Below are 24,290 nucleotides of genomic sequence, written 5' to 3' on the forward strand. Positions count from 1 at the left end.
GAGGGCAAAGAGAGAAACTAATGAAACGTAACACAGCATTATAAGATACATTTTGTAATGACTTTGTAATAAGATTGTATGATAATTAGAATTGTGTTAGGGAATCGCTTTTAAGGCGCGGGGTGATACTCGTATGCTTGTGTATGCATGATATGAATTTTTATTACTGAGAATATGTGGAAAATAAGCGCTCAGCGACGTGTGTTACGAATGAAACGATTCTCTGTGTTTGCGGTGATAACCGTTTATGGAAAATGTAACGTTTCGTTTTTTCTTTTCTTTTCTTCTGACGTTTTAACGGTTTGGCTAGAGGCGCTCGGTGCCCGTTTCACTATTGGCCAATATTATCAGGAATAACGTTCGTTAAACATCCGAACGAGTGATTTCGATGTACTACGTGTAAATTCGTTTAATGACTGCTCGAAAGGTTCTCCGAGGTGAGTTCTTCTCTCGTATTCTCTATCCAGAGTTCTTCTCGCGTGTGAGCTTTCTCGTTGGAACGATCGACCTTCTCCCGATTGTCATTGACCTACCAAAGCATGAAAAAAAAGGTGAAAAGTGCGAATGACTGTAAGATGACTAACAAATCGTTTTGGTCGATATTCAAACGATATGTACAGACGTTGATAATAAATGTTTTCGAAAATTGGACAAATTCATGTTGATAAGTCTAGCCCAGCTGTCTATGGGTGTGACTTGTTTAGTGCGCTTTTTAAAGCAAACTTTTTTTTTCAAGTCGCTCTACTTTTGCTTTGATTCTCACGCTTAGTAGCATGTAATTTTTTTCATTTTGATGTTTCTTTTTTTCTTCAGCCTCCTACTGTTCTCGTATACTTAAATATAGCTATGATTAATCGTTACCTCAAGTAATATACCAATTTTGGTAAGCCGAAGAAAAACAGAAAATTTCAAGAGTCGTTAATTAATTTTGCAAAGCTCTGCAAATTCCATCTGCAAGCTACCAAAGATACTTTGTCGATAAGTATAATATAATTGTACTTATACAGCTAATCCAAATACTGCAAACTAATGAATTATTAACAAAAGTGATAATCGTGAGCGCACACTTACAGAATTTACCTGCAACTAGAGCCTAGTCAGAAATCTACGAGTAAAGCTATATTATATATACATATATATATATTTGTGTTTCTCTCGTTAGCATCTTGTTATTCTCCACCGTTTCTATTAATGTTTATGCTGTTATATTTATTACGGTCATTGTTAAGCCGCATTCAACTTCAGCATGTACTAACTGTAACAAAAGTCATACATTTATATATATATATTATGTTATATTACTTAATCTTAATTTTAAGGCACACATTATTTTAATTTGCATAACACGCTATCTCCTCGAGGCAAGGGGTTCGTGACTTAACCTTATGTCCAGCAAGGCTTCTATTTGTTTTAATCATGGAAAAAAACAATTATGCGTAAGATACGCGAATGCTATTAATTAGATGCAAGTAAAATCATTATCGTTATTATATTTTAATTTTTAATAATAGTTATTCGTCTCTATTGTATACAAGAACCTTGCTTGCAGTAATCGTTAATGTAAAATTTTTCAGCACATGATGATACCTTGTATTGAACATTTATTTGTATGTAATTTTTTTTTCGTTTTAGATCCTTTTTTCTTTTTGATATATTGCTTTTCAGTTGTTTTCGACCACGGTCTTTTTTTTGTTATACGTTTTACGAATGGAAGAATTCACTATTGCGGCACATCTGATCGTTTCTGTGTTAGTAATAGCGGGATGCGATCGGACATCCTGAAACTTTTGAAAGGGAGTCAACTCTCGTTGAAAATATTCGATTTGTTTGTATCGCGCATATGCTATTTTTTAATCATTGTCGGTGCGTTGATTTAAATAAGCGAGAGGCTTTTACGGCCGAGTAATATAATTGTTGTAAAATTAATCGTAAAATTATCGCGGTTTATGAAAAGGCCACGTAGTTTTCATCCGTTACAGAAGCTTTGTCGTTTTGATGCTCACAGATTCGAGACTGATGAAGTCGTTGTGGTGGATGACTTATTGTACGAAAAAGGTTATGAAGCACAATGCGACGAGAAAAGTCGCAACGTGTGCGCTGAAGAATAGTGAAAAATGCTTGTAAAAGCACTTGTTCGCTAGTATTAAATGATTGATAGCGAAATTGTGCCGTGCGGGAAAATAAATGTGTACGTTTATAGGCATTAAATATGATTGTGCGTGCATATACTTTATATATATATATATATATATGTATATGTGAGAATGTGCTTGTAAACAATTATGTTATCGCTCATTTATCCTACGTGCGCAATGGTTTTCGCATGTACACGGTTGTTTTATGTTTCTGTTTGCTTTAACGGCTTCTAGAGCTACTACTAAGTTAATAAAAAAAGAAATAAAAAAAAAGAAAAAGAGACCAATGAAGCTACACCGCCGCGCTCATCGTTTATTAATTCTCTATGTTCTTTAGCCACGAGCAAGCTGAAATTTGCGTACTTACTTTCTGTTTGTATTATTTCGTTCCTCCATTGAGGTATGTTTCAATAATTACCATACATACACATATTTATCTTGCTGTCTTTTATTTATCTATTTGTTATCTATTGGACGCAGAAAATAAAAAAAGAATTCAGTATCTCCAAATGCTTTGTGAAATTACAGCGATATGAACGATATATGTGCCGATTGTAAAACTTTTACATTTTTCAATGGAAATGAATGGTTATTGGAGAATGTAGCTCTTGAAAAAAATAAGTGTAATGAGTGGTACAAGTACTTGGTACACATATTTAAACCGCTGTCGATTTTTCAGGCATTCCTGAGGGAGAAAGATCAATTTTCTTTTCTGTTGTTTCAATGGCTCCTATAATTATCCTTGACAATCATGCTTAGGTATAATAGTGTTATAACGCAGACGCTCCTGCATTAATAAATTGGTGTATCGACCGAGGGTGAAAAGCAGTCTTTGTATGTGATTTGCAGAGGAGCGATAATTATTATTGTATTTGAAGTAATGTTTATTAGCATTGGTGGAAAAAAAATCATAATTAATGCCTGTCGTGTGATGTACTTAGTTGGGGAACATACGCAAGTTGCAATCGCACGAAACTCATGCATGATATGTCTGACTGATTTATGCCTGCTGCTTTTGGTACTTAATAAACTGACTATATTTATCGGTGCTCTACGAAACTCGCGCACTTTTATCAGTCTCATGAAATAGCGCAGTAGTGCATTATTACACCTTCCATCTCCCTTTTGCTATTCCCATACTAAATATTTTTCGTTAAGCAATCGCATTCTACATAAATGACCATTCTTTTCGAACAGACTAGAATTTTATTAGTCCGTTTAGTGACTGAGCAATGAAAAAACGGCACTGGGTTTTTTTTACGAGTTAAAAAGCAGCGAGTACGCAACAAAATAAAGTTCCTTTGTTTTTTTATCTGTAACTTCGTGCTATTATATAAATATAGTAGCGTAGATCTATGTATAGACGTCTGTCCTCGATAAGCTAGATGATTTTTTATCGATTCTGAAAGTGTGTGTAGACGCGGAATGTGCGTTATGCGTGGTGCAAGCAACGAAGATGCGAGTGAATGTTCCTCCGTGATCTTGTTAAGTTTATGTTCGGAGGCACAATTAATTAAGAAACTATACATATACATATATACTATATACGTACGGGATGAAATGGAGAGAAAAGCGTGGGAGAATGGTCGAAGCACACGCGAAAGCCTGGAAATGAAGATTGAAGGCAGTAACACTTAAGGATCATTCTCATTTTACAAAACATTGAGACAAAGTGCTTTCGAGTAATGAAAATTTCATAGGTCAAAATTGGCAGGAGTTACACACTACTGCTTTTATAATACTGATATGCGATTTTTATACATTGTATACATTTTGTATATAGAGAAGTGTATTCTACACCTTTGACGTTTTCATAACTATTTTTATGGCAATTACCTGTGCCCGGCCTAATTTAGTTGGACCCTCGTCGTTGCAGATTCAAGAAAACAAAAAATTTCTTACAAAGCGCATCTCATTATTAATAGAAAAGAAAATTAACCACACACGAACAAAGGAGACCAGAATAAATGGTCCGTCTTAATAAGTAATTTAGCGTATTAGTTAACACTAAAATCTACCATCGAAATGAAGAAAAAGAAAAATAAACAATGAACAACGTATTGTTTATAATAACATAATGTTTCCTCTGTTCTTATAAAATCAATCGTAATACTATTGTTGTATGGCAATTGAAACTTCTATTCTGTTGAATGGCATACACATCTACTGCAATTACTGAAAATATTCGTAGTTAGTTTCAACTTGTATATATAGATTGTATCTAGATTTCATCGATATTTTTTGTACATAGTAAATTGGAATAAAGTTTCCGCTACTATGACTGGCTGCTTTCTCAATGGTTTGTATACAAAAATGGCAAAACTACCTATTACCTTTTATCCTTTAAGTAAAAGTGCAATTAAACTCATATGGACACTGGGAATGAGTACAGTAGGAGCGAGGAGTGATAGTGTACAAAATAATTTTCGCACTGAAAATCTCATTCAAAGATTTATTTATTAAGGTATACGTAAAATATTGACGAATATTGTGAGTTTTGCATTAGACAGAAAACAGAAAATATTTTACTTGTTTCTAAAGATTCAACAATACTCTGATAATTGTGAGAAGCGAGAATTTCCTGTTCAAACCTTTAGTGTATTCGAATAGTAAGGCAATACTTGCCGTTAACCATAAATCTAACAGAATGCTTAATCTCAATTTTTTCTTCAAGTCAGTCTATTTTTTATATAAGCAAGATAAAAAGCAAACAATCTTATACCCTGTTAGCCTTTTTATACCATACTTAGCAAGTTAAATAGATTTTAATCTCAAATAAATTTTATTTAAGAACCTTGCAAATAATTTATTAGCTTTCTTTTAAATATATGATATAAAACGAGTACAATAAGAACCAAAAAAAAATCTTAGGCTTATAAAGGAAAAGTATGCACTCGTTGCATTTTTAGCTAAAAATGCAAAATAGTCTATAAATGTCTTTTATAACTAAAGTATAAACATTTTAATAACGAAATTTGTATATGTACATAAATACCATATTATAAAGTTTATATAAATAAGGTATTTAACTTCAACTTAAAAAATTTACAGGTACGTTCAAAGCTAAAGTCAAATGCTATAGCATAATAAATGTCTTCAAATTTTGAACAATGGACAATGTAGCACAAATCTACATTTATAAAATGTGAATATGCTAGAATACACGATCTTGATATCCACTGTCAGCCATACTAGGCTTAGCTGGTCCTCCTGGAACTTGATGATGCGGATGCCTCATGTGCCCGGGACGTCTTGGTGGTGCCAAATACTCAAACATGCTTTGACTATGCTGTGCTAACATTTTACTTAAATCACAAGGCATTGGATCAGTCCAGAAGAAATCATGATTTAGCGCAGAGTCAGAATCATATCTTTTAACTGGATCAAGAATTAAGAGCTTATCAAGTAAGTCACAAGCATAAGGATCTTTCAGATATGGTTTCAATCTGTCCTTAACCTATATAACAAAAATAATCATAAACAACCAATAACTTGGTGATTCTTAAAGACCTCATGAGTAATAAGTGTATACCTTTCGTTTTTGGCCTTTTGGAAGGTCCATTTTAGTAAATAGTTCTAAATTTTCTACACCTGGCCAAACTTCAGTTGTTATGGAACCACACAATTGCGAAATTAATATTAACTGTTGCTGCTCTGTACTACCTTGCATTATTGGTGATCTAAAAACAATAAAATGCAAATAATTATGCCTTTATTGAAGAAGTAACCAAAATTATTACCTTGTCCACATTTCAGCCATAATACATCCTGCACCCCATAGATCCACTGGAGGCCCATAATTTCTATCACCTAATAATAATTCTGGTGGTCTGTACCACAAAGTAACCACTCGGTTTGTATAACGATTGGGTTGACCACTTTTATTTGCGCTAAAAGCACGTGCTAACCCAAAATCTGCCAATTTTAGTGTACCATTTTTCGTTATTAATACATTTGCAGCTTTCATGTCTCTGTGCAAGATCTACAACAAAATTTGTACTTGTACATAAATACTTGATGTTTTCATATATAACTTTGCAGCATCAAATCAACTTACCTTATTACTATGAATATAATAAAGGCCATTTAACAGTTGCTGCATTACTTTCTTAATTTCACCTAAGCTGAATTTGACATTTACATTAGACAGTAACCCAGCAAGATCATGTTCACAAAAGTCGAATACTAAGTAGAAAGTAGATCGATAACGATTGTACACATTAGCTGCAAGATACAAACATTTTTAGGTTAATGTTAGAAGCATACATTTTACTTATAAACAAGCATAACATACCTTTCGTCCTACATATTTCAATAAGACTCACTACGTTTTCGTGTTTCAGTAGCTGCAATATCCTAATTTCTCTTAATGCAGTAATAGGGAACTGAAATAATAATAAAAATAAGATATACATGAAAAAGCAACTTGGGGTAACAATTGTTTAAGAAATATTATACAAACCCCCTCTTTTTCGTTATCCATCAATACTTTCTTCATGGCCACAAATTTTTTATTTGACTTTTTGTCCTTGGCTTTGAACACCTCTCTATGAAAAATTTAAAAGAACAATGCAAAATATTAATGTTTCCATTTTACGAGAAAATAGGTTAGGTGTGTTGTAGGAAAGGATCAACACAAATTTTCATTTCTATGATAGCTTACCCGAACGTTCCCTGTCCAATTTTCGCCACTTTTTCATATTTTGTAGACTCATCGCAAAAAGGGAAATCAAATTCTTCGATATACTTTTCTTTTTCCTTTGTATTCATTATGAAAATGCACAAGTAGTTATACACGCACACAGCTCACACCACCAACATACACACAAAACACACTGATTATCACTGATCTACCTAGTAGTCGGCTAGTACCTACACAATCGCGTCACAGGACTCACACACAGCACTGTTAGCACGGTTAGCACTACGTCATAGTACAAACATAAAAACACTTCGTGGTTTGGCTAACAAAGGCCCGCTTGGCTTCGGTCGAACTCGAATAGACTCATATGTATGAGTCAAACTCGAAATGACTCGAATATGTCGAATCCTTTAAGGCGGCATCACTATCAACGGTACAGTCGGAAATTCAATGCTAACAACTTAAAAAATTGAAGTTAAAAAATCAGTTTTCATGCCGGGCAGTTGAAAAGTTAAATAATCTGAATAAAGGTTGGAGTAATTATTTCAAGATGACTAATTTTCAAGTATAACTGCTGTTTATCTGGTGCGAAAACTGCTTTTTTAACTCCAATTTCTTAAGTTGCTAGCATTATTTTTCTGACTGTACATACTATTGGTCACACTACTACAGGTCACTACAGGTATGGCTTTCCCTAATTTTTCGATGCATTTAGGAACTGTTCCGAAAAAACGAAGCGTGCGAGTGCTGCTTGAGTGCTACTGCTGCTCAGTAATGCACTCACGACTTTGACATAACACATCTCCGATTTCTAACAATATTTGTTGATCAGTCTTTTACGCGTAATAGCGAATTAGGAAAAAGTAACTTTTTCGGACGATTTGATAATCTCAGATAAATTTAAAAATCCTCCGGGACATCCCCGTAAAGTTAATAAAAAAGGACAGTATCCAGGGAATAGAGGACGAATGGCAACCCTAGATAAGAAGGCGTATAGGTTAAAAAAATATAGTAACCGTTTCAAAGGTATGTTATAAGTACCTATAAACTAGCATTGAATATTAAATTTTATTATATTTTCCTACAGTTGAACAATGGAAAGAGAAAAGAAAAAAAGCAGCTATAAAAGAGTTAGCAAATGATATGCAAAAAAGTCAACCAGGATCTTTACCCCCTTCTACAGTTAATTTAAAATCCAGCAAAGATAGAACAAGACAGTGAGAATATTATCATTAGTGATATTTAATTCAATTTAAACCAAATTATTTGCAAATGTATTGTTTTAGACCTGAAGGAAAACAAAAGTATAATGCTTTCTTTAAAGCTAAACAAGAATTTATAAGAAAGAAGGAAGAGAAAAGAAAAAAGAAAGAAGAAGCACTGTTAAATAAAACAAAGAAAGATGAAGCATTAAAAAAATATAAAGAGAAGAAAATTCAAGCATTTAAGAAACTTTCAAAGAAAACGAAGAAGGGTCAACCAGTGATGAAAGATAGATTACAGATGCTGTATGAGAAAATACAACAAATGTAAAAATTTAGATATTTTTGCAGCTTTTAGCAATTCTACAGTATCTGGGCCGAGAGGTTAACGGGAAACCATATATCGACATTATAGGAAAAAATTTTTCGCATACAGTGTTCTCATTTGTTGGCGGACTGTAATGTCATTGATGTTTTTGGAAATTCCAGAAGATTATCTACTGTAGTACATTGGGCAAATTAACAAAAAATGAAAAAATTAAATAAAAATTGTCTAAATAAATATATTAACATTATTGAAAAAAATAAATTGCAGAATCGCCCAACGTACTTTCCTAGATAGTGTTCTTGTGTTTCTAAAAAGTCCAAAAAAGTGCAAATACTTCAAGAAATGACGATGCTGCTTGAGAAACCAATAATAGAAAGATTTCATGTTCGCGACGCAAGAACATTATCTAGGGAAGTACGTGAGGCGATTCTGCAATTTATTTGTTATTTCAATAATGTTAATATATTATTTAGACAATTTTTTTCTAATTTTTTGTTAATTTGCCCAATGTACTTCAGTAGATAATCTTCTGGCATTTCCAAAAACATGTAGAAACATTACAATCCGTCAACAAATGAGAACGTTGAATGCGAAATATTTTTTGTCCTGTAATGTCGGTATACGGATTCCTGTTAATATAATTTAAAACTTTGTTTCTCTTGCTACTATGATGTATTTTTATAAGATAGGCTATAATCAATAAAGAGGTATGAATTAAAATGTGCATGATAGGTATTTAATATTGATAAGACTCGACTATATTAGGGTCATTGGTATAGATGCAAATGCATTATAGATGAGTCAATATGAAATTACATTATGACCTTTAAGATATCTTTTGACAAACGCAATTTCCGGATGCACTCGATATATTTAGAATAATTGGCAGTAAACTATGCTTTGATAAGCAGAAAATGATTAGTTTCAATCAACAATTGAATATAATCTTAAAATCAGGGAAACAGCAGTTTTTGTATACTTATTATGACAGAATGCAATCGGTCAATTCAGGTCAACTTGTTTACTGAATGTTCGAAATATAAATTAGCTGGCGGTATCTGAAGGCGCATGCGCATTGATCCCCGAGCGAACGGGCAGCAGCCGTCAGCTAGTCAGCGGTTGCAAATGGCGAGTGCCACAAAATTCCTTCGACCGACTGAATAGTTTCACGCCTACCGTGCACTCCGTGATCGAGCTGTGCGTGGAAACAACCCTCACCTTCATCGGTACGTAATTCAGTCGAACCGATACTTCACGTGTCAAGTGGATAACCTCTACATCGATAAATTCCATTTGTCTCGCGACCTCTTTTCTCCATAGACAGGCTAGAGTCTGTCCGACGATCACTGACGATATACCACTTACCACTGTCTTTTCTCCCAATTTCTTATTCTTAAAACTACCACTTTTATTGTAATTCTCTTACGAAACTGTTCATTTGGTCTTAGAAAGATTTCTTACGCCCTTCCTGTCGTAAAGCTCCTGTAGGACGGGGCCTTTCACACGTATTGATAGAGCTACTGTCAAAATACTATCCTAATATCAAATTTTGTGACGCTGAACCGGCTTTGATCACAGTGATGTGCCTTCTCTTTGATGAAATCTTTAGACTGAAAAACCACGGCTTGTTCTGTCCAGCGGAAGATTGACACAAGGTCCTCCTAATCCTCTTGACCTTTCACGCGAGAATTACTCACAACGAATTTCACTATGGCTTAACTCAATGAAAAGACATTAGATGATAAGGGCCTGTTGATCAAGCAGAGCTTACTCCGAAACTAATCAAACCATCAGATTTACTATGTTTTAACACTTGAAAGTAATTTACTCTGGATCGTTGATAAGCTTGTAAATTTTATTTCATTTCTCTACCCTACAAGAATGTCTCTTAGGGTATAGCAGAATAATGGAATGATAGGATTGTTTCTTAGCTTGACAAGATTTTTATTTTACAGGTGATATCGAACAAAAAAAGGCAAGATGCCGGCTGTGAGAGGGGATGGCATGCGTGGACTGGCAGTGTTTATTTCTGATATTAGAAATTGTAAGTTTCAGTTTGAGTAAATTTTTAAGTATTTTGATATTGGTTTACATAAAAAATTGAATTTTTGCAACATTAATTATATTTATATGGCACCTTTCAAAAGTGTATTGTTAAAACTACTATTAACTGAAAATATTTAAATTAGAGAGCAAAGAGATAGGGGGCGGAGTTGAGATAGAAGCATATCTTTCTGATAGAAGATAGCTACCAATACCAATGCATAATACTGGCATCATGCAATACTAACTCAGAAGAAAAAAAAATTCAATATAATCTTGAGGAATAAATTAAAATAAAATTAAAAATATGTAGAGAGTTGTGGATATTAATTGTTAAATTACAATCTATATATTGAATTTTGAATGTCAAGTATAATGGCATGTTGCCACATTATTTCTTTAGTATCTGTATCAAGCTGTATAATATAATTATTATTCACCAGGTAAAAGCAAAGAAGCTGAGATCAAGAGAATAAATAAAGAGCTTGCAAATATTCGCAGCAAATTTAAGGGGGATAAAACACTGGATGGCTACCAGAAGAAGAAATATGTTTGTAAATTACTTTTTATTTTTCTACTGGGTCATGATATTGATTTTGGTCACATGGAAGCAGTTAATTTGCTGTCATCAAATAAATACTCAGAGAAACAAATTGTAAGACTTTCTAAAATACTTTTGATTAACTAAAAGAATGAAGAATAAAACAATAATTATTTTTGTAGGGTTATCTTTTCATATCTGTGCTAGTAAATACCAACAGTGATCTCATTAAGCTTATAATTCAAAGTATAAAAAATGATTTGGCGTCACGAAATCCAATTCATGTCAATCTTGCTTTACAATGTATTGCAAACATTGGTAGTAAAGAAATGGCAGAGGCCTTTGGAAATGAGATTCCGAAGCTGCTCGTATCGGGGTAAATTTCCTACGCAAATAAAGAAAATGGAGAAATTACAAGAAATCCGTTCTAAAGAAATAAATTATATTTTAGGGATACAATGGATGTGGTTAAGCAAAGCGCCGCATTATGTCTTCTGAGGTTGTTACGTACTGCTCCAGATGTTGTACCTGGTGGAGAATGGACATCGCGTATAGTTCACCTTCTGAACGACCAACATCTCGGGGTGGTTACTGCGGCTGCATCATTAATAGATGCTCTCGTAAAAAGGAATCCTGATGAATACAGAGGTTGCGTTAGTCTTGCGGTATCCCGATTGAGCAGAGTAAGTCCCATCACTCTTCATAATAGAGTGAATGAAGTAATAAAATATAATTTTGGTTTCTTTCTTACATAGATTGTAACATCTAGCTACACAGACTTGCAGGATTATACTTATTATTTCGTGCCGGCACCATGGCTTTCAGTAAAGCTACTACGTTTGTTGCAAAATTATACGCCACCAGCCGAAGATCCCGGAGTGAGAGGCAGGTTAAACGAATGCTTAGAAACCATACTAAACAAAGCCCAAGAGCCGCCAAAGTCGAAGAAGGTTCAGCATTCCAATGCAAAGAATGCCGTATTGTTCGAGGCCATCAGTTTAATAATTCACAACGATAGCGAGCCAAACTTATTGGTTCGAGCTTGTCATCAACTCGGACAATTTCTCTCAAATCGAGAAACTAATTTACGTTACTTGGCACTAGAGTCCATGTGTCATTTGGCGACCTCTGAATTCTCGCACGAAGCCGTGAAAAAACATCAAGAAGTGGTCATACTGTCCATGAAAATGGAAAAGGATGTGTCTGTAAGACAACAGGCAGTAGATTTATTGTATGCCATGTGCGATAAGAGTAATGCCGAGGAAATTGTGCAAGAGATGTTAAACTACCTCGAAACTGCAGATTATTCAATTAGAGAAGAAATGGTTTTAAAGGTTGCGATATTAGCAGAGAAATATGCCACCGACTATACCTGGTACGTTGACGTGATACTGAACTTGATAAGGATAGCTGGAGATTACGTTTCGGAGGAGGTTTGGTACAGAGTCATACAAATCGTTATAAATCGGGACGACGTGCAAGGTTATGCGGCGAAGACGGTGTTCGAAGCACTACAAGCACCAGCGTGTCATGAAAACATGGTCAAGGTCGGTGGCTACATACTCGGTGAATTTGGAAATTTAATAGCAGGTGATCAAAGATCCTCTCCAGCTGTTCAATTCCAATTGCTACATTCCAAATATCATTTATGCTCACCTATGACTAGAGCATTGTTACTTTCGACGTACATCAAATTCGTTAATCTTTTCCCTGAGATTCGTAGCCAGATTCAAGATGTTTTTAGGCAACATAGTAATTTACGTAGTGCTGATGCAGAATTGCAGCAGCGAGCCTCCGAGTACCTTCAATTGAGTATCATTGCATCTACCGACGTTTTGGCAACAGTACTGGAAGAGATGCCAGCTTTCCCCGAACGAGAATCCTCAATTCTGGCTGTATTGAAGAAAAAGAAACCGGGTCGCGTGCCCGAGAATGAGATTAGAGAGAGCAAGAGTCCAGCAGCGAACACGAATCATCACGCGGAAGCTCCTTCAGCAACCGCGATTGCTGCGGTCAACAATACGTCCGCCGATTTACTAGGCCTCTCGACTCCACCGTCTTCTCAGCCTGCAAGCAACACTGGGGTTCTGCTCGATGTTCTCGGCGATATTTATAATATGCCGAATAAAACTGGCGTAACGAATGGTGCCCAAAACACTTATAACCCCAAGAAATTCGTTTGTAAGAACAACGGAGTGCTGTTCGAAAATGATCTCATCCAGATCGGTGTAAAATCTGAGTTTAGACAGAATCTTGGGAGAATCGGCCTTTTCTACGGCAACAAGACACAATATGCGCTTCACAGTTTTATGCCTCAACTATCCTGGTCCGATGAAAATCAAGCAAAACTGGCTGTCCAAGTCAAGCCCGTGGATCCAGTACTAGAAGCTGGTGCTCAGATTCAACAAATGATCAATGCTGAGTGTATCGATGATTACAGCGGTACGTGAAAGAACCTTCGCCTTATTATGTTGCACTGTTATACGTAATTAAAGAAATTTTACTTTATAGATGCGCCAAGTATGATGATCTCCTTCATTTACAACAATATACCCCAGAAAATTGCTATGAAGTTACCATTAACTATTAATAAGTTCTTTGAGCCAACCGAAATGAATGGGGAATCATTCTTCGCTAGATGGAAGAATCTGGGATGGTAAGTTGTGCATTAAAATTGGGATGAAATATGTTGAGTTAATATTATATTATTGTTAATTTTGCTCTTACAGTGCAAATCAGCAGCGCTCACAAAAAATTTTCAAAGCCCAACAGCCGATGGATTTGACTCAAGTACGATCGAAATTGCAAGGGTTTGGGATGCAGCTATTGGACGGCATAGATCCCAATCCTGATAATTTTGTGTGCGCTGGTATTGTCCATATGCGGGCACAACAAGTAGGATGTTTACTGCGTCTGGAACCTAATAAACAAGCACAGGTAAGCTTCTCCAGATTTAGCATCGATTATTTAATTTCATTAATACATTAAATTTCTTTTTATTAAAGATATATAATTTTGTTACAGATGTTTAGACTTACTGTACGATCCAGTAAAGAGTCAATGTCAATAGAAATTTGTGACTTGCTAGTTGATCAATTTTAGACGGCCTAGCAAGGTGTTCAGCCAGTCTTAGATTGAGTGGGCACGTTGTAAGGAATGGACAAAAGTATAATATTGTTGTGCAACGATCTCACCTTGCACTTGAGAAAATTTATCGAAAAAAGCATGCATGGTATTCAAAGTTACACTCACAGTGCTTTAAGAATGATCGTATATACTAGTAAGAGCGCTTTGCTGGCTTCTAACATAAGTCACTCAACTACTGCGCACGGTTTCTGAAGAAGGCAATGCTCTCTGAACACTCGAGAAACAATGGAAATGAAAAATAAAGCAACTTTGATTGGCTTCGCTGGACAGTATTAGTTCGTAATTAAAGGTAATGAGATATTGACTTTTTATTAATGATATTAGTCACCTTGAATTGAAGTAATCACCAACGATATTTGTACTATACGAAGCACAGTCGAGTCGAGGAATATAAAAATCATAGCTCACACACTTATATATCGGTCTCGAATAGCAAAATTGTTGGCTACCTTTCAGCAGAAAACTTCACTGCAAATTATAGCTGTATGTATGACTACCACAAACTAGAATGCTTTGAACCATTATCTTCCTTGTGTAAAATAGTAATCTTTTTAAGTTTTAATGATACTTGAGTCGATGCAATCCTCGTTCCACAACCTCTTCTTGCCTGTGCTTTTTCATTTTTTCTCGCAGTTTAGCAAAATAATTTCATTCCGATTATATTTCGAAATTGCTGCGAGATTTATGACAATTTTGGCAGGATGATTGTAATTGTAAAATATGAATTATTTACTTTAAGTGTTTCGGTTTATATGCATATAATCGCGCTCAAAGTTCTTAGGTTCTTTCCAATAATAGCGTATAAACTTCTTTCCCATCTCCCTTATTTTTTTCCAAATAATATCCATTTCCATTTTATATGGATAAATCCATGGCTGGGAAATTACTAGCCATATATATGAATCGAATGAAAGGTAATATATAATACATATATATATATATACATATATACATAATATATAAATATAACATCTGGAGATATTTTAGGGCCATATTTACATGTCTGAGTAAATTAATAAATATTATTTATTAGATTGTTTCGATTCTCTGTTAATGTAAAGCTATCTGTAACAAGTTTTGTGTGAGATGTATATTTCAGTATCAGTAGCATAATAGCCTGTACAGGTAATATTTACGAGTACTATGTTAAAGATTCTGAATAATTTTATTTTAGAGTAATGTTTGAAAGAGCAGCTGTGTAAGCAACAAGTTAGTACATTACTTTGCAAATGCAGACGAACGCTCACTTAAATCATATCGCTCTATTCAATTGTATATAAGTGTTCCAATTATGTCAAAGCGACTGTACAATTACTTCTCAAGAGACAGGTTGCATTGCTTTCAGCTGAAAGGGCTCAAATCTGTTTGTGCTAATTTTTTTTTCTCGTCTTTATATTTTACCCTTATAATTAAATGAGATGTACATGTTCGTACGTAGTTCGTGTAGTATAAACTTCAATTTTTGCTTTTTTTCCTGCTCCTATCTTTACTCCTCCTCATCCCCCCTTTTACCACGTTTGCGTCCTCTCCTCTCTCCTGCCTAATAGATTATCTTATATAATAACGATCTGCCAAGGTCGAGGATACTCATTGATGTTGATAAACCGATGAACCTTAGAAATGCCACAGATTAAATCAATATGGAACTAATAAAAAAATATGCACGTGAAATTTGAGCTGATGTTGAGCTTCGCTTATGTGGTTGTAAATAATCTATATTTTATGAAAAAAAAAAAATTGAAAGCGTTTTGTATTCGTTCGATCTAACTTATTATTTAATCTACTGTCATATATATGTAAACCTGTTTTTTTGTATATCCATTCACTTGGACAATTCATAATCAATTGGAATCTCACCAGACTTGATTTTACATTCGCGAGTCCTCATCAGTCATGTATTTGTGAGACTCTTTAGTGAAATTTAATAATTTTTTAATTGAATATAAATCTAATATATATAAATATATATATATTATTTGCTCGAAACGCATGTACACGTATGTTCTGTACAAAATTGTAAGTGTCGCATTGGTCATGCGTTACAGATCAGTGTTCGAGCTATTGAAATTATGATCAACGCGTATAATATATATATATATATATATATATATATATATATATATATATTATAATGCTTATGATTGCAAATAGCGTGTGGCAATGCACGATTGTTAAAGGACTATATATTATGCCGTTATTAAATTAAGAATCCACGATGATGGATTGCCATGAGATTTGTATACCTCATGACGAGAAGTCACCAAAAGAACAATAATAAACAATGCTTGAACTATACATTCGAGTATAGTTGTTTTGAAAAATTTTATTATACGAGACGTAAATTTCCATGAGATGTAACTCATTCTGGATTCTTGGCTTTGAATGGATGGCAGTAGCGTGAAAATTAATGTTCATTGTATCACCCGATTTTATTTCAAAACCCCCTTTAATATCTTTTTCTTTTCCGTAAGTCAACTTCATTCTCCATTTTCTCTTGTTTCGTGTACAGATCTAATGTAGGAAATCGGATTTAAACGAAAATTGTGTAAGAAAAATTATAAACGTTATAATATATACAATATGAGTCTTTCATTCAGAAAAAATTTCGGCAGTCACTGCAATTCGTGCAGACGAATGTGTTATGTTTTATATTTATTTTTTTTATACATTAAGTCAGTCTGTCCATTGAAGTTTGAGCATTAATTTTTGTATTGTAACTGTAAATGATGGAAGTAAAATTTATTTAACTTTGTTAATGAATAATTTGATAAATATTTATGCGTGCACTGTGCAAATGAAGTTTCTACATTTCATCTCTATGCGAAGTGGTATTGGAGCTCGCTACGAATAGATTGGTCCAAATATTCGATAATGGATTATCTATAAATAAGCACGTAGAGCAGTTGGAATTAGTATGCATATGGTGTAACGAATATTCAAATTGTCATTCTGATTTATGGTCTTTTCCAGCAAAGCCAATAATATTCGTATCGAGACAGTACTCCACTAACATTAAACTCTCACTGATTATATTATTCTCTTCCAACCATATGCAACAGCAAAACTAAGCTAGCATGCTTCTATCAGAATGAATCGTGCGAGTTCCTTCTGTGTAATATTGAATTATTTTATATTGTTTAGGTTTATGTACATGTATGTTTGTAAGACACTATTGATTTATATTATTAAACAATATAATATCTCTCGTAAAAAAAATGTGTCTGTGTTGGTTCATCTCGTTTTTTGACTTATTTTTACCATACGTTTCATTAGTAAGTATTTTTCCAATAAATCTTTATCGCGATGTGCATGCGAGATTCAATTCACTTTGTTTATTTCTATACATTAACGTAAATGTTCCTATTTTCGAGGAAGGATCAACTATAAAAGACAATGAATAATATTTTAATCTTATTATTTATCATGTAATGGCATGTACATGAAATATTACTCTTAAAGTTAAGTCGTATATTATAGATAAACTAATGTAAAATGTATGATTAAAGTCTACCATATCTCTTGTATTGATCTAGTTCATGCCAATGTGAATTTTCTTTTTCATCAACTATACATGTACATACTATATATCACTTTATTAATTTACTTAGGTACAACATTAATTACTATTGGGAACAAATAGGCACACTAATCTATTCGCACCTAAGTGTTAAGTTCCGTTACAGGAATTCTCGAGTCAACAAGAGAGATCTTTTGGACCTGATATGGCTAAACGTAAATTGAATTACTATAAGAAAAATCTTTAAAAGACATACTTAAGTGTCAACAGTAATTACCCCTTCTTGTGAGAATTAACTGTTAAAAGTGTCGTCGTTAGAATTATTTAAGATTAAGAATAAACTTTAAAGTGTAACACTGTATACTATACAAAAATCTATATTATATATACACGTTAATGACAAAAGTGCGGCGTTTGTAGTTGTGCACTTGGAGAACATTGAAAGTAAATGATAAATCTGGCTTACGGAGTATGCGTCGACTTTCCGAATTAAAAAAGCGATAAACCAGTTTAATACGAACAGATTTTCATATCCTTCAGACATGTCACTATCGAGGTAAGTTGTATTTTTACCTCAAGAAAAAAAAAACTGAACCAAAGTATATAAATAATGATAATGATCTGTATAAGGTAAAGTGAAAATGTAAATTATGTAAGTCGATCATAAGGCCTTTCTCGCACATCCCAAAAGTATTGCGCGTGCGATCCTTCGGGATACGACAATATGTATTTCCAAACTGGAATAGAGTCTATACAAAGAAGCAGTGAAATATGCAAAATAGAAAATGAGATGGTTCGGCGATTACACTTTGGCTATAGGTAGAATACTATAGTGATACCTGTATCGATATAGGGGTTTAAAGCACACGGAAGAAACGTAGCACATAAATGATAAGAGAGATATATATAATTATGACGATAAATTCTGTCGACTGATTTATTCGAGTACTACTTATGCGAGCTTCCATAAAATCCATGGAAAATATCTTGAGTAAGAGGGCCGCGTCGCCGCAACCTAGCTCTCTTCTTTAATTTAAGCACTTGTTAAGATTTCAAGCAATTCGTCAGTTGTAGTGAAAGCGAATCTCACAACGAGATGGTCCCGTTCCAATGGTAGATGTAGAGAGCCTGTTAAACGTTGCTATTGTGTCTATACATATATACTGTATTATATTAAACAACAATATTAATTCTAATAAAAATAGAACACAGATTCTTATAACGTATCGATATAGTATACAAACATGAATGTGAGCGCATTGCAGTCCAGTGTGTTGATTAATTCGTGGATAATTATAATGTGTAAGAGGACGAATCAAGTGTCGAGTGTGCGTTGAAATGTTAAAATATAGGATTATCGGTAGAGAGAAAATATCTAATTAGTAGAGAGCGTGGTTCTGAGGGGGGGAGGAACAAAGAAGTACTAGAGAACCGTTTGCCTTTGTAGTGCATGGAGGAGTGTTTGAGTCAAAGGCGGCCGAAGATGCCACTATGCAGCACGTTATACTGATATTACACGGACGGCCCGAACGTAATTATAATGTATCAAATAAAATGTATAAAAATGTCTCACGCAGCCTCGTTCAATCTACCCCAACCCTCTGCTTACAATTAATTGACTAGCGAATGTTAAGCAAGAATCCTGATCTCTTATCAGCCTTTCCACAAGGACCACCCTTGTCACCCAGCTATACCACAATCGTATATCTGAATTTCCATCCCCAGCGACCTTCTCTGTCACTCCAACGGCTCGTAATTAAGAGCATGGCGTTTAATTAAGGAAATTAAAACCAGCTGACTTATCAAAGAATATTCTGTGTCAATGCAGTCTTGCAGAAAATTCATAGTTTTTCAACGGAGTCAGCCTCCTCGCTGACGTCACCGAGAGAATTCCTGCCGTCTTTCATTTCCGCCTGAGCATCCTGCCGCAGGATCTCGTCCTCCTCTTCCTTTTTCCGGAGGTCCCTGGAGTTCTCCGGGTACTCGTTGACCAGAGAGCTTTCCTCGCCGGTGTTGAGGGCGTCTTCGGGGGCCAGGAAGAAGCTGCCTCTGCCGTGGCACTTGCTGCGGTAATCAGGATTCTCCGGTGCGTGGCGGTGGCAGGAGTCGCAGACGGTGTCGGTGAGGGTGGTGCAAGGATGAGCCTCGTAGAGTCCTGGACCACAACGGGAGCATATCCAGCAGGGTTGAGTGCTGTGGTGCGGGCTGTAGGTACCGGGTGAGCACTCGGAGCAGCGAGTGTCGCGTCCACGGGTGCAAGGAACTACGGCCCCTGAACCAGGACTGCACCTGCTGCAGTGCGACCCTCCCCTATGATGCCTGATGTGTGGCCTCCCACTGGCAAGCTGAAACATAAAGTAGGAGAGACCCTCAGCTCGACAAGTTTGTATTTCCGTTGGAGAAACAACCAAGGACGCATGCACGGTTCGCACGATTTTCTATTCTCAATTTGAAGAAGCGCAACGGTCGAGTAACAGGTGCTCGAGGGGTGAGTCCTGCACCTGACTGCAAACACCTTGCACCCTACTCCCCCCCACTCTATATATTCCTTCTTCAGCCTTATCAATAATATTTATCCGAAGCAAATTGATCCAACGTTCCGCTATATACAACTGTAATTATTCATTATAATTACCAATGTTTTCATTTTTTATCACAGATGTAAAAACGATTATTTTCCGCCAACCGAAATTGGATAGAAGAACTTCCTAGGTTTCCCAGGGTTTTCTGAGGGGGGATCGTAGCGAACGAGGGTAATTTCAGGCTCGATCGCACGGAGGATGAGAAAGTCTCGATGGGAGCGATACAATTAAGAGCGGCAGCTGGTGGCAGCTGGTAGCGGCACGCGCCAGTGGTCACCACCACTCGAACGAACGCTCTCTCGAGTCGACCGAACTCGGCTCAGCCGGCCGAAGCGTCAGGTGAATCGCAAACGACGCGAACACCGGGCCTCTTCTCTTCCCAGCGCCTCCCTCCCCCCTCCTCCTCACCCATCCAAATCCACACTCTCACCTTCCTTTTTCACCTCGAGCGCCATTTATCCCGTTTGCCCTGTAAAACCGCCACGGCCGTGAAGCTTCATCGATCGAAGAACGTCCGTGATGAAATTAATCGCTTCTGTCATTTCAGTCTGTAAGACGATCCGCCGCTAGCCAAGATACACTCTGTCGATTAGGCAAACTCGGTTAGGGGTTAAAAATAGCCCACGTTCTCCCCTCGCAGGATTCGATACATCGGTTTGACGCTCGCGACTCGCCTGTAAATTTTCATGGCTCGAGAGACTCGAGGATTCGCCGCATTAAAATAATTGGCTTGCTTTTCCTCGCTCGGCCGAAAAATAATTTGCTTACGGCGATTCCCTCGGGAGGACAAAAAGTTTCGCGAGGCTAAACTGGGAGAAGGATCGAGAGAGTTTTGTTCCTTCGTGCGCGATCGAGCCTGCTAGAATTACCCACGGTGCTCGGAAACTAGCTTTCAGCAATTTCCGATCGTTTTCCGGCGAGCCCCCCCCCCCCTCCCCTCCCCCCCCCCAACTCGTAAAACGTTCGGACAGTGAGCGCGAGGAATGTTTTCAACTGTATAATGGAGGGAGAGAGAAAGGTGTAAAATTTAACGTTTTACATCGCTGCAGAAGCGCAGCGCGTCGTGAATATTCTCAACCGCGATAATAATTTGATTAAGCAGGAAATAGGTCAGGTTTGCAAAGACGTCTGAGGATGGATTTGACGAGGAGCTTTGCTGGAACGTTTGAAATATTTAACTCACGACCGACATGCACTCTTCTCTTTCTCATACCACCAGCCAAGATGCTTATAAATCCACTGAAAAATGTCACAGCTATCCAGCGGTTATTCTCGTATCCCCCCCCCCCCCCCTCCTTTCTCCCTTCTTCGATGAATCCTAATCCAACCACTGGAAGATCGATGAGGGAGAAAAGGCTGAGAGGCAATATTTAGCGAGGATCCAAAGAAACTACGGAAATTAATCGATATAGAAACGATGACCTATTAGCTGGCGACAGACACGTGAATAGGAACTTCCGGCGGGACGAGGAAACCGGAAACCGTAATTGACGAGGCGTTCTCGGTTTTGTGCGTTCGAACTGCCTTTCATTGTTTAACGAACAATCACTCTCCACGATTCTCTCTCCGATCTAGAAGAGAGCCAGCAACAGAAGCCCCGGAGGACATCAAATTTTGGTTCGATGAGTTTTATCGAAGAATCAGGTCGGTACTGAGAATAATGTAACGCGATGAAGCCGAAATAGAGTTGCCGGAAATAGCAATTGACTCGATATGGAAAATACGAAGAATGCGAGAGGAGAGAGAGAGAGAGAGAGAGGGGGGGGGGGGGAATTGCAATTGGGTCAGGAGGTTTTTTTTCCAGTTAATTTGGAAGAATCGCGTGCATTGGAAAGTGGTTTTCGGGGTCTCAAATGGTCGCGTGTTGTCGCACGTGTCTTTGGGCAGGATGCATAGGGGGTGGAGGGGGGACTAAAAGGGAAACGCAGTCGGACATTGGCGAGCGTCGGGTCACGCCAAGTTGCGTTCGGCCCGAAGAACTCGGGCCTGTTTTTTCGAAAAGCCACCCTCGGGCTGAAATAAGCGACGAGCAGCTGCCTTCTCGATCTTTATCGAGCAACTTCATTGTTCCCACCGCCCACGCCCAATACCCTTCTCTGCCTTCCGGCCCAATTCCTCCTTGTATCGAAGACCCTACCAATTTCCACGACTATAAATCAAAACATTGCGCAACAAAGATCCTCGGCGCGGCTCGAAAACTCACAGAGACTCTTCGAGCATTATTTCAAAGAGTGTAGAAAACAAGGGTGAAAAATGAGGCACGAGCGAGAATTATGAAAGTTTTATACCGAATTCGTGGGATGCTTCGTTCAACGGGACTATTTGCTTTACTTTTTCAGTTTTACGCGCGGCCTGACCTACATGAAGGTTCTCGGCCAAAACATAAATATACCGGCCGCGTTCGGGAGTCGTTGAGCAGCCTGGCACTCCACACGCTTTTTATTCAATCTCTCCGGCGCATAGAAAAACATTCGCTGCTTTATAGACAGCAAAACTGTGGCACGCAGCCGTTGTATTGCATGGAAGGATGAAAGATTTCTTTATATCTTCGCTGGAAATTTTCTTTCCACAAGGGAAAGAGTGGAAAAAATTTGTTGCAGAGAAACTGCATTCGGGCAACGTAAGTCGATTACGAGGTAACGAAGGGGTCGGCCAGCGTGAGAGCGAGTGGGGAGGGGGTAGGGGGGAGCGAGTCTACGACTAACGAATAAGTGCAGTCGGTGCTCGTTAGCGGCTTCCAGGTCCTTGGCGGGGCTCGAAAAATTCGAGTCGAGAACGGAACTAGAGGCCCCGGCTTCCCATGGCATGCTAATAAGCCTCGTAAAGTACGCGCTGCCACGGTAAACTGAATTTAAATTACTCACGTGCGTAGGTGTGTGCGTTTGTCATTTGCGAATACACCAATCGCCATGCACTCTTCATATACGAGCTTTTTGTATCCCGTTCGTTCAACCTGGCTTCCCTTTGCAACGCGCGCTCTTTACCAGTGCATCATCGACTCTTAATTAATTATTATAGATAATTAATTTTACACTCCACGGGAAATCCTATCAACCGATTATATCGATGCAAGCCCGACACTCGTGTAAATTAAACCTCGTTTATTCTGAAAAAACTGTGATTTTATTCGAAACAAAATGTAAAGCTAATTTTTGTATAAAACTGTGACTATCTTTGATCCTCGATGAGTATTGTTTGGGAAGATTGCACTGGTTGGGAATATGTATTCACGGATGTAGACGGTATCTGCGTGGGTGATTCGCCGGTAGTTGGAAAACGCAACAATGAGTGAATTCCTTCGTTCTCACGAGTAGGGTGACTTTGAACCCGTTCAACGCGACTCGTCGGAGGGCAAAGGAGCAATCTCTCTTTAAGTGCTACGTACCTCGACGAGAATCGTCAGTCCACAGAATAGGATGACGAAGAGTAGGAAATTCCAGCGCAGCATCTTGATAGATCAGAAATCCTCAAAGAATAACGTGTACTTTTATCACTGGAACCAATTTTACAAAAATTCCATTTCTTTGTTTATACGACGATCTCCGGTTAAGGTGCAGCTGAGTTAACGCGAGGGTTTGTTTGTTTGTTTTTCTAAGAAGAGCTAAAAAGTTTAAAGGTTAGAGTAGGTGCACTGGCGCGGATAGCAGTTGCTCCGACGACGGTTCAACGTGCATTGAAGCTCTCGCAGACTCGCGTCTCGCAGTGGCGAGCCCCTAACGGCCCTAACCCCATCGTGCAGCTGGATGGTGGATCGTCCAGCACGCGTTCGGTCACGTGACTCGGGAGTCAGCCCCTATCTCAAGCTAATACATATGTCGGATCAAAACACTGGGAGCTCACGGGTGTATCTCTATAGAACTATGTATATAATAAACACACTCGCGCGACAAGAGAATGCAAGTTTACGAGAATTCCATCGAACTCGATCCACGGCACTGATGCGGAATTCTATGTTTTTAATATTTTAATTTTCGTTCGGCTAAAAAGAGTTACAGCCGTTGGATAATTTTATTGTTTTTCAGAATGCTCACAATGGACTTTGGGATTTACAATAGTATTCAGCTGCTGCAGCAGCTGACAGAGTTTTGGTTCTCCACCTCCATCGCGAGCCACTCTCCTCTCCGATCGTGGATACTTCTGCGAGACAGGTGCT

The 24,290-nt window shown here is 37.3% G+C and overlaps 4 protein-coding genes across 4 annotated transcripts; 2 read left to right on the forward strand and 2 right to left on the reverse strand.

Annotated features, from left to right (window-relative positions):
- Positions 1-4: 4 nt before the first annotated feature.
- On the reverse strand, positions 5-7,164 carry LOC136782777 (cyclin-dependent kinase 9-like). The gene is made up of 7 exons (XM_066742450.1): positions 6,799-7,164; positions 6,598-6,682; positions 6,430-6,520; positions 6,193-6,359; positions 5,876-6,117; positions 5,668-5,815; positions 5-5,592 (listed from the first exon to the last, which is right to left on the reverse strand). Exons 1-7 carry the CDS (start codon positions 6,903-6,905, stop codon positions 5,290-5,292), a joined length of 1,143 nt encoding a protein of 380 aa, XP_066598547.1. The 5' UTR covers positions 6,906-7,164; the 3' UTR covers positions 5-5,289.
- Positions 7,165-7,524: 360 nt separating this feature from the next.
- On the forward strand, positions 7,525-9,031 carry LOC136778218 (thyroid transcription factor 1-associated protein 26 homolog). Its single transcript, XM_066734871.1, has 3 exons — positions 7,525-7,803; positions 7,865-7,994; positions 8,064-9,031. Exons 1-3 carry the CDS (start codon positions 7,746-7,748, stop codon positions 8,308-8,310), a joined length of 435 nt encoding a protein of 144 aa, XP_066590968.1. The 5' UTR covers positions 7,525-7,745; the 3' UTR covers positions 8,311-9,031.
- A 367-nt stretch (positions 9,032-9,398) lies between these two features.
- LOC136782501 (AP-2 complex subunit alpha-like) lies at positions 9,399-19,314 on the forward strand. Its single transcript, XM_066741965.1, has 9 exons — positions 9,399-9,533; positions 10,263-10,351; positions 10,794-11,005; positions 11,074-11,267; positions 11,343-11,574; positions 11,647-13,333; positions 13,403-13,547; positions 13,621-13,828; positions 13,916-19,314. Exons 2-9 carry the CDS (start codon positions 10,288-10,290, stop codon positions 13,991-13,993), a joined length of 2,820 nt encoding a protein of 939 aa, XP_066598062.1. The 5' UTR covers positions 9,399-9,533; positions 10,263-10,287; the 3' UTR covers positions 13,994-19,314.
- LOC136782505 (uncharacterized) lies at positions 17,437-23,782 on the reverse strand. The gene is made up of 2 exons (XM_066741979.1): positions 23,523-23,782; positions 17,437-19,900 (listed from the first exon to the last, which is right to left on the reverse strand). Exons 1-2 carry the CDS (start codon positions 23,583-23,585, stop codon positions 19,397-19,399), a joined length of 567 nt encoding a protein of 188 aa, XP_066598076.1. The 5' UTR covers positions 23,586-23,782; the 3' UTR covers positions 17,437-19,396.
- Between the last annotated feature and the right edge of the window lie 508 nt (positions 23,783-24,290).

The sequence above is a fragment of the Prorops nasuta genome, unplaced genomic scaffold, assembly GCF_024137725.1.
Source record: "Prorops nasuta isolate Cenicafe-Biocafe unplaced genomic scaffold, Cenicafe_Pnas_1.2 PNAS00002, whole genome shotgun sequence".
Classification (NCBI taxonomy): Eukaryota; Metazoa; Arthropoda; class Insecta; order Hymenoptera; family Bethylidae; genus Prorops; species Prorops nasuta.

Coding starts and splice junctions, on each gene's coding strand:
- LOC136778218 (XM_066734871.1), top strand. CDS start 7,746: ATGGCAACCCTAGATAAGAAGGCGTATAGGTTAAAAAAATATAGTAAC. Junction 7,804..7,864: donor ATATAGTAACCGTTTCAAAG/GTATGTTATAAG, acceptor ATTTTCCTACAG/TTGAACAATGGAAAGAGAAA. Junction 7,995..8,063: donor AGCAAAGATAGAACAAGACA/GTGAGAATATTA, acceptor GTATTGTTTTAG/ACCTGAAGGAAAACAAAAGT.
- LOC136782505 (XM_066741979.1), bottom strand. CDS start 23,585: ATGCTGCGCTGGAATTTCCTACTCTTCGTCATCCTATTCTGTGGACTG. Junction 19,901..23,522: donor GACTGACGATTCTCGTCGAG/GTACGTAGCACT, acceptor TTTATGTTTCAG/CTTGCCAGTGGGAGGCCACA.
- LOC136782777 (XM_066742450.1), bottom strand. CDS start 6,905: ATGAATACAAAGGAAAAAGAAAAGTATATCGAAGAATTTGATTTCCCT. Junction 6,118..6,192: donor ATTATATTCATAGTAATAAG/GTAAGTTGATTT, acceptor ATTTTGTTGTAG/ATCTTGCACAGAGACATGAA. Junction 5,816..5,875: donor ATGGCTGAAATGTGGACAAG/GTAATAATTTTG, acceptor TATTGTTTTTAG/ATCACCAATAATGCAAGGTA.
- LOC136782501 (XM_066741965.1), top strand. CDS start 10,288: ATGCCGGCTGTGAGAGGGGATGGCATGCGTGGACTGGCAGTGTTTATT. Junction 13,334..13,402: donor GTGTATCGATGATTACAGCG/GTACGTGAAAGA, acceptor TTTACTTTATAG/ATGCGCCAAGTATGATGATC. Junction 13,548..13,620: donor AGATGGAAGAATCTGGGATG/GTAAGTTGTGCA, acceptor TTGCTCTTACAG/TGCAAATCAGCAGCGCTCAC.